Here is a 15,195-nt window from a genome sequence, read left to right as displayed (position 1 = left end):
CCTCACTATACTAACTCTAGTCTTCTTGCTCCACTCTTCAGAGGCAGGGGCTAAGCTCTTCCTGCTCCGGTATGGGCTAGACTGACATTGCTCACTCACTCACTGAGTCTCTAAGACTTTAAGCTCTTCCTGGCTTCTAAGCCCCTAGAAAAGAACTCCAGAACATTCCTGGCCAGGGGTTTTATTACTTCCCCTCTGGTCAGGTGGTGGCTGCTCCTCCAATCACATCTCAGCTTACAGAGGACAGGGTGTAACACAAGACATTGAATGATAGATTTATACAAATCTTGCATCATACACAAATTTAACTTCTGCCTTGCCAGGCAGGATTCACCACCGCAATAGCCCCTATGTCCTATAAGGACCATGTAGTGTAATGTGGTTACATGCAGGTGGGGCGTATTCGCTAACACTCCCTCGCCTTGCATCGGCGAGGGTGTTGCACAATGCTCACACAATAAGCTTGACTTTTGTCTCTAAATAGTGCCATAATCTGGAAACCTTTTGCTATCAATGTATTTGAATATTTTAAAAAAATTAACACATTGTAAACACTCGGCCTTCATACTGTATCTCCAACACTTTACTTCCTGTTATTGCTTGCTAAACAGGAATGATGCACATAGAATGTACAGGGATAATGCACACAGTAATGTCACAATACAGGGATAATGCACACAGTGATGGTAACTTTGCCCATGCTTCAAAGAAAACCTACAATCACAAATCGACCTATCAAGGTAACTGTAGATCTGATGGTGTTTTCTAATTAACCTACTAATTTCTAATCTGACTTTACCTTAACCTATAATGCTTTCTAAACTAAGCTAAACTTTATCTACCTAATATGCAAATTTTCCAGAACGGCTACTCTGGTGTGGAGTAGCTTTTTCGGAAATCTGCATCAATTGGTAGGGTTTTCATGCAGAGTTTTTTTTTCAGCATGTTTTTACCCTTTTTTTTACCTGATCAAGCAAAAAATTGCATCAAATCCGTATCATGGTCCAGATTAGACTACATAGACTACAATATAAAAACAAACTGCAGCAGCCTGAAGTGCACAGGCAGTGCTGGATCGGAGAAGAAGGATTATGTCTTCATAAAGACATGGTTATAAAAATGTTATTCCATCTTGAAAGGTACAAATAGAAACATGTTGTGATGGGTGCATACAAGAATGGTATTTAGTTCTTTTGGCCATCAAGGTTTCATTTTGGTGAGTGATGTTTGATTTCTTTTACTGTGACAGTCTATTACTATACAGAGATCAGTCAGGCAGAACGATAGGATCTGCTGAAACTACAGAACTGACAGCTTCAAATATTATATGCAGTCTCATTGTCAGTCTACCTGGTGTGCTTCAGGTGTTAAACACATCTGCTTTCAACTGCAAATTTACCCGATTTTAATTTACCCGATTAAAATATTTGAAGACTCCACAATCTCACCAGCCAGCGAACCTGTCAAGCCATCGTTCCACCCTGAACTGGCCCCACTTAATATAATAAACTTTCCCATGAAGTTTTTCACTAAGCTTACAAGACAAGTTATGAGCCATTAAAGTATTACATAGGCTTATTCAATTTTACCTTTACTAGTCACAGGGAATCCACTGAATGATGCCCTGTCATGTGCGACTGGCACATGCCCCACCCTGACTGGTGTCAGTCTGATGCCCTCCTGTACTACTGCATGATTTAGAATGACTCCATGAGAAGAAGCTGCCCTCAACCTCATATCTAGTTAAATATTTGTGGTAAAAGGCTAAAAATTTTGATAAAATACTTATCAGATAAGTAGGGGTACAAGCTGGGGGACCCAAACAGAAAAGGTTTGCTCAAGAGCTAATTGTTTGAACATGGCCTAATCTGCAATGACTCTGCCACTAAACTAAAAATGAGCTGTCTGATCTGGTTCCATCCTCTGTTTTTAGTATGGACCTTTCCCCAATTTCTTATCCTTCACCTGGTACAGTGGTGCGAACCTATGGTTTCCAGGCCATCACCTCAGCACACAGTTTGCAAGGGAGCACTCAAGACCTCTTCCTACAATCTCAAGTAGCTCAAGATGTACAATTTTTCACACTATTTTAAAGCAATTCATCGTTGGATGCCTGCAACTGCAGGAGAAGCAAGGAGATGTGGACGGCACTGGATTATCATTGGAGTTCCTGCTCGACCTGTTCAGGGGACCCCGGAGTGATGCCACAATAATAATACAAATTTTGCTAGCACCGATAGCGGGTGTATGTAAGTCAATCGCTGCCGGCGGCTTCAAAAAAGATGGCGACGCCCATGTGCACCCTTGCCGCGAATCATCGCTCCCCGATGACGTCATGGGGAGCGGCGATCCATTGCCATGACAGCTTCGGGTCTCACGAAGACCCGAAGCTGTCTCGTTTTAACCCATTCATTACAATTTGCTAATTGCACATTGTAATGAATGAGGAGGAAAATCCCTATATACTGCCATACTGCAGTATGGCAGTATGTGATAGGATCGATCAGACAACCTAGGGTTAAAGTACCCCGGGAGTCTGAAAAATAGTAAAAGTAAAAATTAAAAAAAAAAAAAAAAAAATTCAAATCACCCCCTTTCCCTAGAACTGATATAAATATTAATAAACAGTAAAAATCCTAAACACATTAGGTATCGCTGCGTCCAAAAGTGCCCGATCTATCAAAATATAATAGCGCTTTTTGACTGCGTTTAACCCCGTAACGGAAAATAGCATCCAAAGTCGAAAATGGCCCTTTTTTTTGCTATTTTGAAAAATATAAAAAAAATTAAAAGTGATCAAAAGGCTGTGCAGTCCTAAAAATTATAGCAATGAAAACGCCATCTAAAGTCGCAAAAAATGACACCACCCAAAGCTCTGTACACCAAAGTCTGAAAAAGTTATTGGCGCCAGAAGATGACAAAATCCCCCAAGAAAAATTTGTACAGGAGGTTTTAATTTTTGTAAATGTATGAAAACATTATAAAACCTATACAAATTTGGTATCCCCGTAATCGTACCGAACCAAAGAATAAAGTAGACATGTCATTCGGGGCGCACAGTGAAAGCCGTAAAATCCAAGCCCACAAGAAAACGTTGCAACGTTTTTTTACCATTTTCACTGCATTTGGAATTTTTTTCCCGCCTCCCAGTACACAGTCTGGAATATTAAATACCGTCACTTTGAAGTGCAATTTGTTACGCAGAAAATAAGCCATCACAAAGCTCTTTATGTGAAAATTTAAATAGTTATAGATTTTTGAAGGTGGTGAAATGTGGAAGTGAAAAAACTAAAAAAGGCCAAGTCGTTAAGGGGTTAACATACGAGTCGCTGTATTAAATGTCACAGACTTTGACTAAGCAGTAACACCCCTTTAGCTGCACATTTTTCATGTCGACACAAAAATTGTTGCAGACACTTTATAAATACTGTGCAAGCACATTACACATACTTTTCAGAGAACTGGCACAACCAGTATAATACATCTGGACCTCTGTGTCTAAAACATTGCCATCACTTGCATAGGATATCAATATATTTAAACTGAAAACTCCTTGTAAAGGGGTATTCCCACAGTATTCCCAAGACAAGATTCTTAAGTATACTCAGATTAACAAAATAACATATTCTCAAATTCACTGTTATTAATAAAAATACTGCATTTCAGGCTTGCTCTACAAACTTCAGATACGCTAAAATCTTTATAGCAGGGGAAGGAGGTATAGCATTGTTGACAGTGTGTGTTATAGATGAGATGTAGGAGAGCTGAGAGTGTCATTGTGTTTTATATCCATCTCATGGATATTGTCTCATCTCTGATCTGATCTCTCTTTTTCTGTGTCCGATACTAGTGAATGTTCAGAGGCTAAAAAAAGGTGTAGATAAACCTGGATCCTGATAATCTAAGCACATTGTCAGCACACAGCAGAGGAATCCTAATGTGTCTGCTTAGAGAGTCCCCATCAATTTTACACTGAGCTTCACTGAGTGATAAGAGATAAAACTGAGTAAAATTGTAAAGTAAGGGGTTGAAAATTACTTTATTGTGTAAACATCAGTAGGGGATTAAAATGTAAGTACTTTCTTTTATGGGCAACCCCATTTATAGGGGTATTCCCACAAAGACAAGTTTCTGAAATATACCCAGTGTATAAAAAAACACATTCTCTAATTCACTGCTATTAACAAAAATACACCATTTCACACCTATAATTCAACCCTGTCTTTATCAGTCCTGGTGTACACAATTTAAGTTGCCCCTGGTTTCCCATCCTGGATCTTCTGACCTTATGGTCGGCAGCTATCTTTTCTAACGTTGTGGAGCTGAGTTCTCCTCTGGTACCTGCAGCGGCCCCTCCCTCCTGCACCCCAGGATGAGCACACACTGACACAGACTGACTGACTGGCAGCTGGAGGAAAGCTACAAGCTGCAGGCAGATATGTTCTTTATCCAGGGGAGGGAGAGGAAGGCACATCAGATCTGATAGGTGTGTAGCTGAGATGTAGCAGACCTGACTGTGTCATTGTGTGTAATATGCATCTCATGGTTTTCATCATCTCATCTCTCTTTTAATGTATCATATACTAGTACAATGTTCAGAAGGTAAAGGAAAGAATTTTCTTTTGTGGGAAAACTCCTTTAAGGTTGTTTCTTTTGGAGTCCTTTTTAACATGGGGCATTTAACCCCCTTGTACATAAACTGTATTTTGCTTTTGTAAATTTTGAGTGTAACTTTTACTTTATTGTTTTTATCAGGCGGTCAAGTAAAAGTAAAGGAACTGAACTGGCTTAAGAATGAATTGTGTTCAGGTAACTTCTTCTTGTTAATTTTAAGCTAAAACTATACAGTTGCAATATTTCCCTATGTTATTTTGATGGAACTCTGTTTGGTGCGATGACTGGTGTGTATAAAGTTAGGGGGTTTGCCCCAGATTTTCTCTCATTCCTACCCCATGGATAGCTGATAACATGATGATTGTAGGGGCTCAACTGCTGGGACTCCCGGATCACCAGAATGGGGGTCCTGTCCTACGAATGACTGCAGCAGCCAATTGAGTAGGCATATGACCGCTCCTTTCCTTACCTGTAGGACTGCTGGACATAGCCAACCCCTTTCAGAGGACCAATCAGCCTTCCTGCCATAAATTCGAGTTATCTTCTTTGTTAGTGGAACCGCTAGGTTTTATACCACTTTTCTGTGCCACTAAAATGGATGATGTAATAATGCATATGTAACAATAACAATACAACACAAATACATAAAAATGTATAAATATTTATGTTTTCTATTTCTGTAATGAACATAATGATGATAAAATAGTTTCTAGTCCCAAAATGGTTTTGTACTTATGGGGTTAAAAAAGAATTTACTGTACAGTTTCTGGGTAACAATATGTTCTATTCCATACCACTCCTTATTCTAGGGGTGTGGGGGGCGCCCACTTCCTAATCAGATCGTATTATGTTGATGTTATCTTGTATTCTTGCTTTCAGTCACTTGTTTTTGTGTGCATTCTATTCTCCTTGCTCTCGTTGCTGAGAACATTATTCCCCTCTGCCTCCGTCATTAAATTTACACCCACATGAAGCAGAAAGGTTCCCAGGAAATAAGAGCGAGATGACTCGGAGTGCAAACAGCAGGTAGAGCGAGCCTCACAGCTACCAGCCACATTACAAGTCAGCATGGGCAGGAGATTGGAAAATACAAACAGACGACTGATACTTGTGCAATTTATAGATCACAATGAAGAGGTTAAGACTGTAATCTATATGCTGAACCCTCATAGGGGCAGAAACCAAAATCAAATTCACATAACAGACTGGGCGTGCAGAATCAGGTTATCATGGAGTCATCAACCAATTTACAGAAAATCTATGCTGACTTCATGAGGGAGGACCGCTGACTGGGGGAGGCAGTGTTGTAATAAATTAAGAATACAGGTAAACATCAAAAAGTATAAAAATAGCCTGGGATTGCACGGTTAACAAATAATAATCTTTGTTTATATAGCGCTATCAAATTCCGTAGCGCTTTACAAACCATAGAATGTTTAATATAACATTGATGACCTTTGAAACCAACAGGGCTAAGGTTTTTTTTGTTTTATTTTTTTTCTATCTCATCTTAGTGGCGCTTTTGAAATATGAGGAGATTTTAAGGTATTGTGCCTGGTATGACATTGCAGAGGAGGTTCAGTACTGTCACTGTCTTCCTGATTGCTAAATGATTGCACTTTCTATTCACCCAATTCGAGGGAACTGCATGATCCTAGCAGAGCCACATCCCCTCCGCAGTGCACCTCATATGGCTGATTCTCCCATATAACTGTGAATGTCAGTCTCCGTTACAGTGGAAATTGTTTTTAGAAGGAAGAAGCCATCATTTTCAGATCCGAACAATCATGTAAACACCTTTATATACCTTGATGCAGCAGACATACGAATGGACGTTTAACACAAAACATGTCACTAGAAGAGTCAAGTTGATGTTAGTTGTATGTAACATACTATGTAAATGTTAAGATGTGTGCGACCTCTGTACATTGTTAAAAGGAACAATAGAGAAATAATGGCCTTTAAAAATGAGTAGGAAAAAATTGGAACCAGTGAGGCCACCCACACCTTAAAGGGAACCTGTCACCAGGGACTTCATTTTAACTAAAGACAGGTTGTAAAAGCCCATGACACCTGCAGTGCAAAAATACATCTCTGCCTTTTCTAAGCATTTGCATCACAATATAATTGTGTGTTATAACTTACTCTTACATCCTTGACTTTGGTTTGGATGCATTTAAAAAAAAACATGTGACTTGTCTGAGCTGCAGGTTGCCTCCATCTTTGTGCTCCTGTATAGCTATGTCCCTCCCCCACTGATGTCATCTCACCAGGCTGTGACCTCGAAGAAGGAGGAGGAGCTGTACCGGAGCACAAGGGTGGGGGCTAAGATCTGAGGAGGAAGTAACACAGACAAGTCACATGTTGTTTTTTGAAATGCATCCAAACCAAAGTACAGCCTCTGTCACTACCCCAGGATTTTGTCAGGATGCAAGGTAAGTTCTAACACACAATTATATTGTAATGCAAATGCTTACAAAAGGCAGAAAGGCAGATTTGCACTGCAGATGTTATGGGCTTCTGCAACCTGTCTTTAGTGAAAATAAGGTCCCTGGTGACAGGTTCCCTTTAAACTGTCCTGGGGGGCAAATTATAGGAGAAAAGCCATAAGAATTTGGGTGCATTCACACATTCAGTTTTTCAGATGCAGTTTTCAAAGCCAAAAGGAGGTGTGAATCCTAATGGGCAAGAACATATCATTGAGGGAGCGTTCACATGGGGCACACACCAAATTATCTTCAATTTTTTTTTTTTTTTTAATTCAGAACGTGTTATAACAATAGGCCTCCACCAAAATGTAGATATGATCAAGATATGCAACATTTCGGTCAACCTGACCTTTGTCGAGTTAGATGTGTGTAACTCATGATCAGCAAAATGATCATGAGAACCTCCCCCAAAGTGAGAGAAACATGACTCTTCCTGACTCTTTTTCACAAGAGATGAGTCAAGTTTAGTGGTTTGACTTCAGATGCCCCTCTCTTTTGATCTATAGTAACTGGAAGCATGCTTTTTATGTCATATTAAAGACACAAATCTTATCCTATAGCCTTACAGATCCAGTTCCCACCTTTATTTTAACTGCTTGTATCCCCGGTACTGTAGCTTGCAGAACCGTTAGTTTGACATGATCTGCAAGATGGGATTTTTATCTTTAATATTACTATTACTGAGTACTATAGAACCAAAAACTTTAAAGCTTCTGAAGTGACCACTAAACTTGACTCATCTCATGTGAAAATGAGGTGAGAAGAGTCCGTCATGCCTGACTTTTTATAGGTAAACGTGAGATTACAAATAAAATAAGAAATTTATAAAGGAAATTTCATAATCTACCTGAGGAAACTAGAAGTTTAGTGGGGTAAAACCTGATGATGGGTTCCCTATAAGATTAAATATTTAAATTTAACATGGGTTATTCTTTTATCTCAACCCACAAATTCCCACGTCTGTGTCTCAATCATATATACGCTACCTGGGTTGGCTTCTGGCCTCATACAATTCCTTGATATCATTCAGTTAAATCTTTTTGTCAGATACCTGTCCAAATTTAAAATCCAGTGTTCTTGTGCAACACTAGATTCACTTTAATGCTTTGGTGTAGCAGTAGTATTTTGTTGGATAATGTAGAATTAATAATCCTGACGAATAATGACAGGGCCTAATTATGGAAATCTCCATAGATTTCTCTCCTTTTCATGTACAATAAATTCTGAACGTGAATGTGGCAGGTAGTTCCTCTAATACCTGTATCTTCTACTGGCATTTACAGTCCAAGTGTAGTGCGCTAATTAGCTCTATTGTGAGAATATTTAGCCATAATTGCATATATAAAACTGATGTGCAAATGTGGCCATATTTCATCTTTATAATGGTTTGAGGCTCAAAAAAGCAATTTTGTTTTTAATCCACATAATGTATTTGCATTTATTTGCTGGTTGCTTAATTCTTGTGTTTTTCTGTGTCATTAAGTCATTTAACAGAAATCCTGTCAAATCATTTTACATGTTTTACAAAAGTTTTCAGCTAATTATAACTTTTTGCATCTCTGTTACAGTATAACAAACAGTCTACGTAAAGGAAATCTACTTTCAAAATCCATCATAAGCCAGGGGCACTTACTCCTAGATCCAGGCACTGTGACTGTGGTAATCTTCTTATATTTGTTATCTATCACCTCCTCCCTTCTGAAATCAAGTTTTAAAACTGTGGTAACGAGCCTGAAGGGCTCAGGTAACGCCCCCTCTGTGCTCCAGCTTTACTTGCAGTTACACTGTCTCAACCTCCCTCCTGCTCACTCAACGCTTTCCCCTCCCTCTACCTGAAGTTCACGCAGCACAGGAAGTTTCAGCAGACCGTTGGAGGGGTAAAGTGCTCCTCTGCTTTGGTAACACCTTCAAAGCCCTCATTAGCATAATTTTAAAAGATAATTTTAGAAGGAAGGCCACGGATGACAAATATAAGAAGATTACCGCAGTCACTGTGCCTGAATCTATGAGTAAGTGTCCCTGGATTTTGTTGGTAATTTCCTTTAAAGAAAAACAACCACTCAAAAACCATAAGAAAACCTACAAATACTCACCTCCGCTCCTCTTCATCTTGATCCCGGCGATGTCCGCACTAGTCTTGATATGACGGGAACACCTACAAATCAAACTTTTTAATTAGCAGCACTTGCTAATTATGCACACCCTCGCCACCTCCCTCTTGTGTGATGTCACATCGCTCTCCCATGCTCCCAAAACAGGAGAAGGAGGTGTGAGGGTGTGCATAATGAGCAGCCCGGAGTACCGGATATCTAATGGGGGCACTCTGTGCTGCTAATGGTGTTTGTTTTCTAGGTGATTCTGGCGTGTCAAGAAAAAGCAATAAACAGTGTCGGGATAAAGATAAAGAGGAGCGTAGGTGAGTATTTGTACGAGTTTTTAAAATGTTTTTTGAGTAGTTGATTTCTTTTAAAGGAGTTTTCCAGTGTCATTCATACAAGTGGTGTTTCTTGTTGTGCACCTCTACAATATACTTCCTGCATCCATCTTTGCTTGCATTCATTTAATAGAAAGTTTAAGTGATTTTTCCAATGGCATAAAAATCATGTGAAGGACATTCAGATGTAATAAATACAAATTTTCCTCTGCCTCTACGTTCTCCTGGAAACGTGGTGGTCAGTTTGGACCTTTTTTGACCATTTTTTCCTCCTTGCGCCGTTCTTTTCTTTTAAATTATTGTTTGCAGGCAGAGGGTACCATATTGCTTTTATTGCATTCAGATGTAAGGTTGAAGGGAACCTGTCACCAGGAGACCCATTTTTAGCACCCCCCTCCAGTCCCCACAGAGAAAACTACATACACTGCCAAAGAGTTTTTGTATTAAAAATTTGTTTTAGAGAAAAAAAGATATGTGATATAGTACCTTTCATAGCCATGTGCTCTGTGACTAGGCACTAGGCACCTGGGAGTGGCTATAGAGGAGCAGTTTCCCCCCACCCTTGGGAAACCGCTCCTCCATGTGTCCTTTTCAAATATATCAATAACTCCAATCACTATGGTAAGCCAAATGGGCATTACCATATATTTGAACCGGCCACATGGAGTTGCGGTTTCCCAACTGCTCCTCTATAGCCACTACCAGGGGGGATGAGTGCCTAATCACAGAGCACATGGCATTGAAAGGTACTAAAATCAATAACCTTTTTTTTTCTGTAAAACCTATTTTTTATACAAAAACTCTTTACCAGTTTATGTACGTTGCTCTGTGGGGACTGGTGGAGTGCTAAAAATGGGTCTCCCGGTGACTGGTTCCCTTTAAATTCCCACTACCACTTGAGCTTCAGTTTTTGTGCTTTGATATATGAGCAGAAAGTTGTAGGGAAAAAAAACAACCAAGTTCCTAACCATTTAAGAACGGATACCAATGGAGCCCAAAAGACCTCACTGATGATGTGGCCCAATAAGCTTAGACTAGAATACACTTTCCAGATCATAAAGTGCTACATATAGGCTTTTTTTTTACCTCTACATGTTTCTGAGGATTCTGCATTGTTGGCTGCTTAAAGGGATGTGGCAGAGATATAGATCATCCTATAGGGATAAAGATGGGTCATTAGTAATCGATTGGTGGTGCTGCTGGTCAGAACTGCAGATCTGCTGTCTGGAGGGCTGTTGCCCCCCACCAATCATCTGATCACTTATAGTAGGCGTAGGTCTTTAGCAATTTAAAAGACATTAGATTTACTAATGGTAGATGTTCTAAGATGGCAACAGCTTTTCCATGTATGGGAATGGACAGATTTACCTTAAAAAGACTTTATAAAAATGTTCAAGTGAGCCAGAGGTGCTGTTTTTGGAGCGCCTCTTTGCCGCATAATAATATATGCACACATATATCTGCAGACATCTTGATTGAAGGGGGGGCTGCAATGAACACAGAGGAGGCGTGCTTGTATTATCAGGTGGGGGAGCCGAGATGTGCTCTGGTGACGTGGGCCAGAGAACCTATGGCTCGTTTGAATATTTTTATAAAGTCTTTTAAAGAGAATCTGTGTGCACCCGGACATGGGAAAAACAATGCTGTCCCCTAGACAAAAGAACATCTGCAAATCTGGTGGTTTTAAATGTCCTTTAAGTTCCTGGAAAATACATCTTAAGATTCTCGCATATCAGGGTTTTTGTAGTCACGTATAAGAGACTGTTTTTTGCAGGGTGACTTGTAGTTGTAATTGGTGAACAGTTTATGTATTTTAACAAATTCTTTTTTGACAGTGATCTTGTTAATTTTATTGCATAGTATGGAAGGAGCAATATTATGATACTTCTAGAGATGAGCGAACATGCTCGTCCGAGCTTGATGCTCGGTCGAGCATTAGGGTACTCGAAACTGCTCGTTGCTCGGACGAATACTTCGCCCGCTCGAGAAAATGGCAGCTCCCGCCGTTTTGCTTTTTGGCGGCCAGAAACAGAGCCAATCACAAGCCAGGAGACTCTGCACTCCACCCAGCATGACGTGGTACCCTTACACGTCGATAGCAGTGGTTGGCTGGCCAGATCAGGTGACCCTGGGATAGACTAGCCGCTGCCCGCGCTGCTCGGATCATTCTGTGTCTGGATGCCGCTAGGGAGAGAGCTGCTGCTGGTCAGGGAAAGCGTTAGGGTGTTCTATTAGCTTACTGTTAGGCAGGAGTGATTCTCAAAGAACCCAACAGCCCTTCTTAGGGCTACAATAACGTTCTACTTTTTTTATTTTAATTTGCATCTAGTACCATTTTGTGAGGAATTAGCAGGGGGACTTGCTACCGTTGTGTTTAGCTCTTAGTGGCACACATATCCATAGCAAAGACCGAAGTGGGAAAATTTAGTAGGGGTTGGATTTCAATTAGGCACTAACTCAGTGTCATCTCATCTGGCATAGTAGTGTGCTTTGATACTTGGCTAGAAAATAGCCATAGGAGAATACAAAGAGCTTACTTACGCATACAGTAGCGTTCTATATATTTGATTTCTGGTTGATCTGCTGGTGGCTGTACTTTCTGCAGTGCATGTACTTGCCAATTCTGAGCAATTTGTAGTGAGACTTGCGACCGCTGTGTTCTGCGCTTAGTGGCACACATATCCATAGCAAAGACCGAAGTGGGAAAATTTAGTAGGGGTTGGATTTCAATTAGGCACTAACTCAGTGTCATCTCATCTGGCATAGTAGTGTGCTTTGATACTTGGCTAGAAAATAGCCATAGGAGAATACAAAGAGCTTACTTACGCATACAGTAGCGTTCTATATATTTGATTTCTGGTTGATCTGCTGGTGGCTGTACTTTCTGCAGTGCATGTACTAGCCAATTCTGAGCAATTTGTAGTGAGACTTGCGACCGCTGTGTTCTGCGCTTAGTGACGCACATATCCATAGCAAAGACCGAAGTGGGAAAATTTAGTAGGGGTTGGATTTCAATTAGGCACTAACTCAGTGTCATCTCATCTGGCATAGTAGTGTGCTTTGATACTTGGCTAGAAAATAGCCATAGGAGAATACAAAGAGCTTACTTACGCATACAGTAGCGTTCTATATATTTGATTTCTGGTTGATCTGCTGGTGGCTGTACTTTCTGCAGTGCATGTACTAGCCAATTCTGAGCAATTTGTAGTGAGACTTGCGACCGCTGTGTTCTGCGCTTAGTGACGCACATATCCATAGCAAAGACCGAAGTGGGAAAATTTAGTAGGGGTTGGATTTCAATTAGGCACTAACTCAGTGTCATCTCATCTGGCATAGTAGTGTGCTTTGATACTTGGCTAGAAAATAGCCATAGGAGAATACAAAGAGCTTACTTACGCATACAGTAGCGTTCTATATATTTGATTTCTGGTTGATCTGCTGGTGGCTGTACTTTCTGCAGTGCATGTACTAGCCAATTCTGAGCAATTTGTAGTGAGACTTGCGACCGCTGTGTTCTGCGCTTAGTGACGCACATATCCATAGCAAAGACCGAAGTGGGAAAATTTAGTAGGGGTTGGATTTCAATTAGGCACTAACTCAGTGTCATCTCATCTGGCATAGTAGTGTGCTTTGATACTTGGCTAGAAAATAGCCATAGGAGAATACAAAGAGCTTACTTACGCATACAGTAGCGTTCTATATATTTGATTTCTGGTTGATCTGCTGGTGGCTGTACTTTCTGCAGTGCATGTACTAGCCAATTCTGAGCAATTTGTAGTGAGACTTGCGACCGCTGTGTTCTGCGCTTAGTGACGCACATATCCATAGCAAAGACCGAAGTGGGAAAATTTAGTAGGGGTTGGATTTCAATTAGGCACTAACTCAGTGTCATCTCATCTGGCATAGTAGTGTGCTTTGATACTTGGCTAGAAAATAGCCATAGGAGAATACAAAGAGCTTACTTACGCATACAGTAGCGTTCTATATATTTGATTTCTGGTTGATCTGCTGGTGGCTGTACTTTCTGCAGTGCATGTACTAGCCAATTCTGAGCAATTTGTAGTGAGACTTGCGACCGCTGTGTTCTGCGCTTAGTGACGCACATATCCATAGCAAAGACCGAAGTGGGAAAATTTAGTAGGGGTTGGATTTCAATTAGGCACTAACTCAGTGTCATCTCATCTGGCATAGTAGTGTGCTTTGATACTTGGCTAGAAAATAGCCATAGGAGAATACAAAGAGCTTACTTACGCATACAGTAGCGTTCTATATATTTGATTTCTGGTTGATCTGCTGGTGGCTGTACTTTCTGCAGTGCATGTACTAGCCAATTCTGAGCAATTTGTAGTGAGACTTGCGACCGCTGTGTTCTGCGCTTAGTGACGCACATATCCATAGCAAAGACCGAAGTGGGAAAATTTAGTAGGGGTTGGATTTCAATTAGGCACTAACTCAGTGTCATCTCATCTGGCATAGTAGTGTGCTTTGATACTTGGCTAGAAAATAGCCATAGGAGAATACAAAGAGCTTACTTACGCATACAGTAGCGTTCTATATATTTGATTTCTGGTTGATCTGCTGGTGGCTGTACTTTCTGCAGTGCATGTACTAGCCAATTCTGAGCAATTTGTAGTGAGACTTGCGACCGCTGTGTTCTGCGCTTAGTGACGCACATATCCATAGCAAAGACCGAAGTGGGAAAATTTAGTAGGGGTTGGATTTCAATTAGGCACTAACTCAGTGTCATCTCATCTGGCATAGTAGTGTGCTTTGATACTTGGCTAGAAAATAGCCATAGGAGAATACAAAGAGCTTACTTACGCATACAGTAGCGTTCTATATATTTGATTTCTGGTTGATCTGCTGGTGGCTGTACTTTCTGCAGTGCATGTACTAGCCAATTCTGAGCAATTTGTAGTGAGACTTGCGACCGCTGTGTTCTGCGCTTAGTGACGCACATATCCATAGCAAAGACCGAAGTGGGAAAATTTAGTAGGGGTTGGATTTCAATTAGGCACTAACTCAGTGTCATCTCATCTGGCATAGTAGTGTGCTTTGATACTTGGCTAGAAAATAGCCATAGGAGAATACAAAGAGCTTACTTACGCATACAGTAGCGTTCTATATATTTGATTTCTGGTTGATCTGCTGGTGGCTGTACTTTCTGCAGTGCATGTACTAGCCAATTCTGAGCAATTTGTAGTGAGACTTGCGACCGCTGTGTTCTGCGCTTAGTGACGCACATATCCATAGCAAAGACCGAAGTGGGAAAATTTAGTAGGGGTTGGATTTCAATTAGGCACTAACTCAGTGTCATCTCATCTGGCATAGTAGTGTGCTTTGATACTTGGCTAGAAAATAGCCATAGGAGAATACAAAGAGCTTACTTATGCATACAGTAGCGTTCTATATATTTGATTTCTGGTTGATCTGCTGGTGGCTGTACTTTCTGCAGTGCATGTACTAGCCAATTCTGAGCAATTTGTAGTGAGACTTGCGACCGCTGTGTTCTGCGCTTAGTGACGCACATATCCATAGCAAAGACCGAAGTGGGAAAATTTAGTAGGGGTTGGATTTCAATTAGGCACTAACTCAGTGTCATCTCATCTGGCATAGTAGTGTGCTTTGATACTTGGCTAGAAAATAGCCATAGGAGAA

At 40.6% G+C, this 15,195-nt stretch overlaps 1 protein-coding gene across 1 annotated transcript in view; it reads left to right on the top strand.

The window, feature by feature from the left end:
* The window catches only part of METTL22 (methyltransferase 22, Kin17 lysine), a 151,698-nt gene that overhangs the window by 99,184 nt on the left and 37,319 nt on the right, over nt 1-15,195 (top strand). Inside the window, exon 7 of the mRNA XM_072120770.1 lies at nt 4,756-4,809. Within this exon, the coding sequence (XP_071976871.1) occupies nt 4,756-4,809 (54 nt within the window). The remainder of the gene's footprint in view (nt 1-4,755; nt 4,810-15,195) is intronic.

Source organism: Engystomops pustulosus, chromosome 8, assembly GCF_040894005.1.
Source record: "Engystomops pustulosus chromosome 8, aEngPut4.maternal, whole genome shotgun sequence".
Classification (NCBI taxonomy): domain Eukaryota; kingdom Metazoa; phylum Chordata; class Amphibia; order Anura; family Leptodactylidae; genus Engystomops; species Engystomops pustulosus.
Note: the sequence above shows the minus strand (reverse complement) of the source record. Positions and strands in the feature narration are given on the sequence as shown.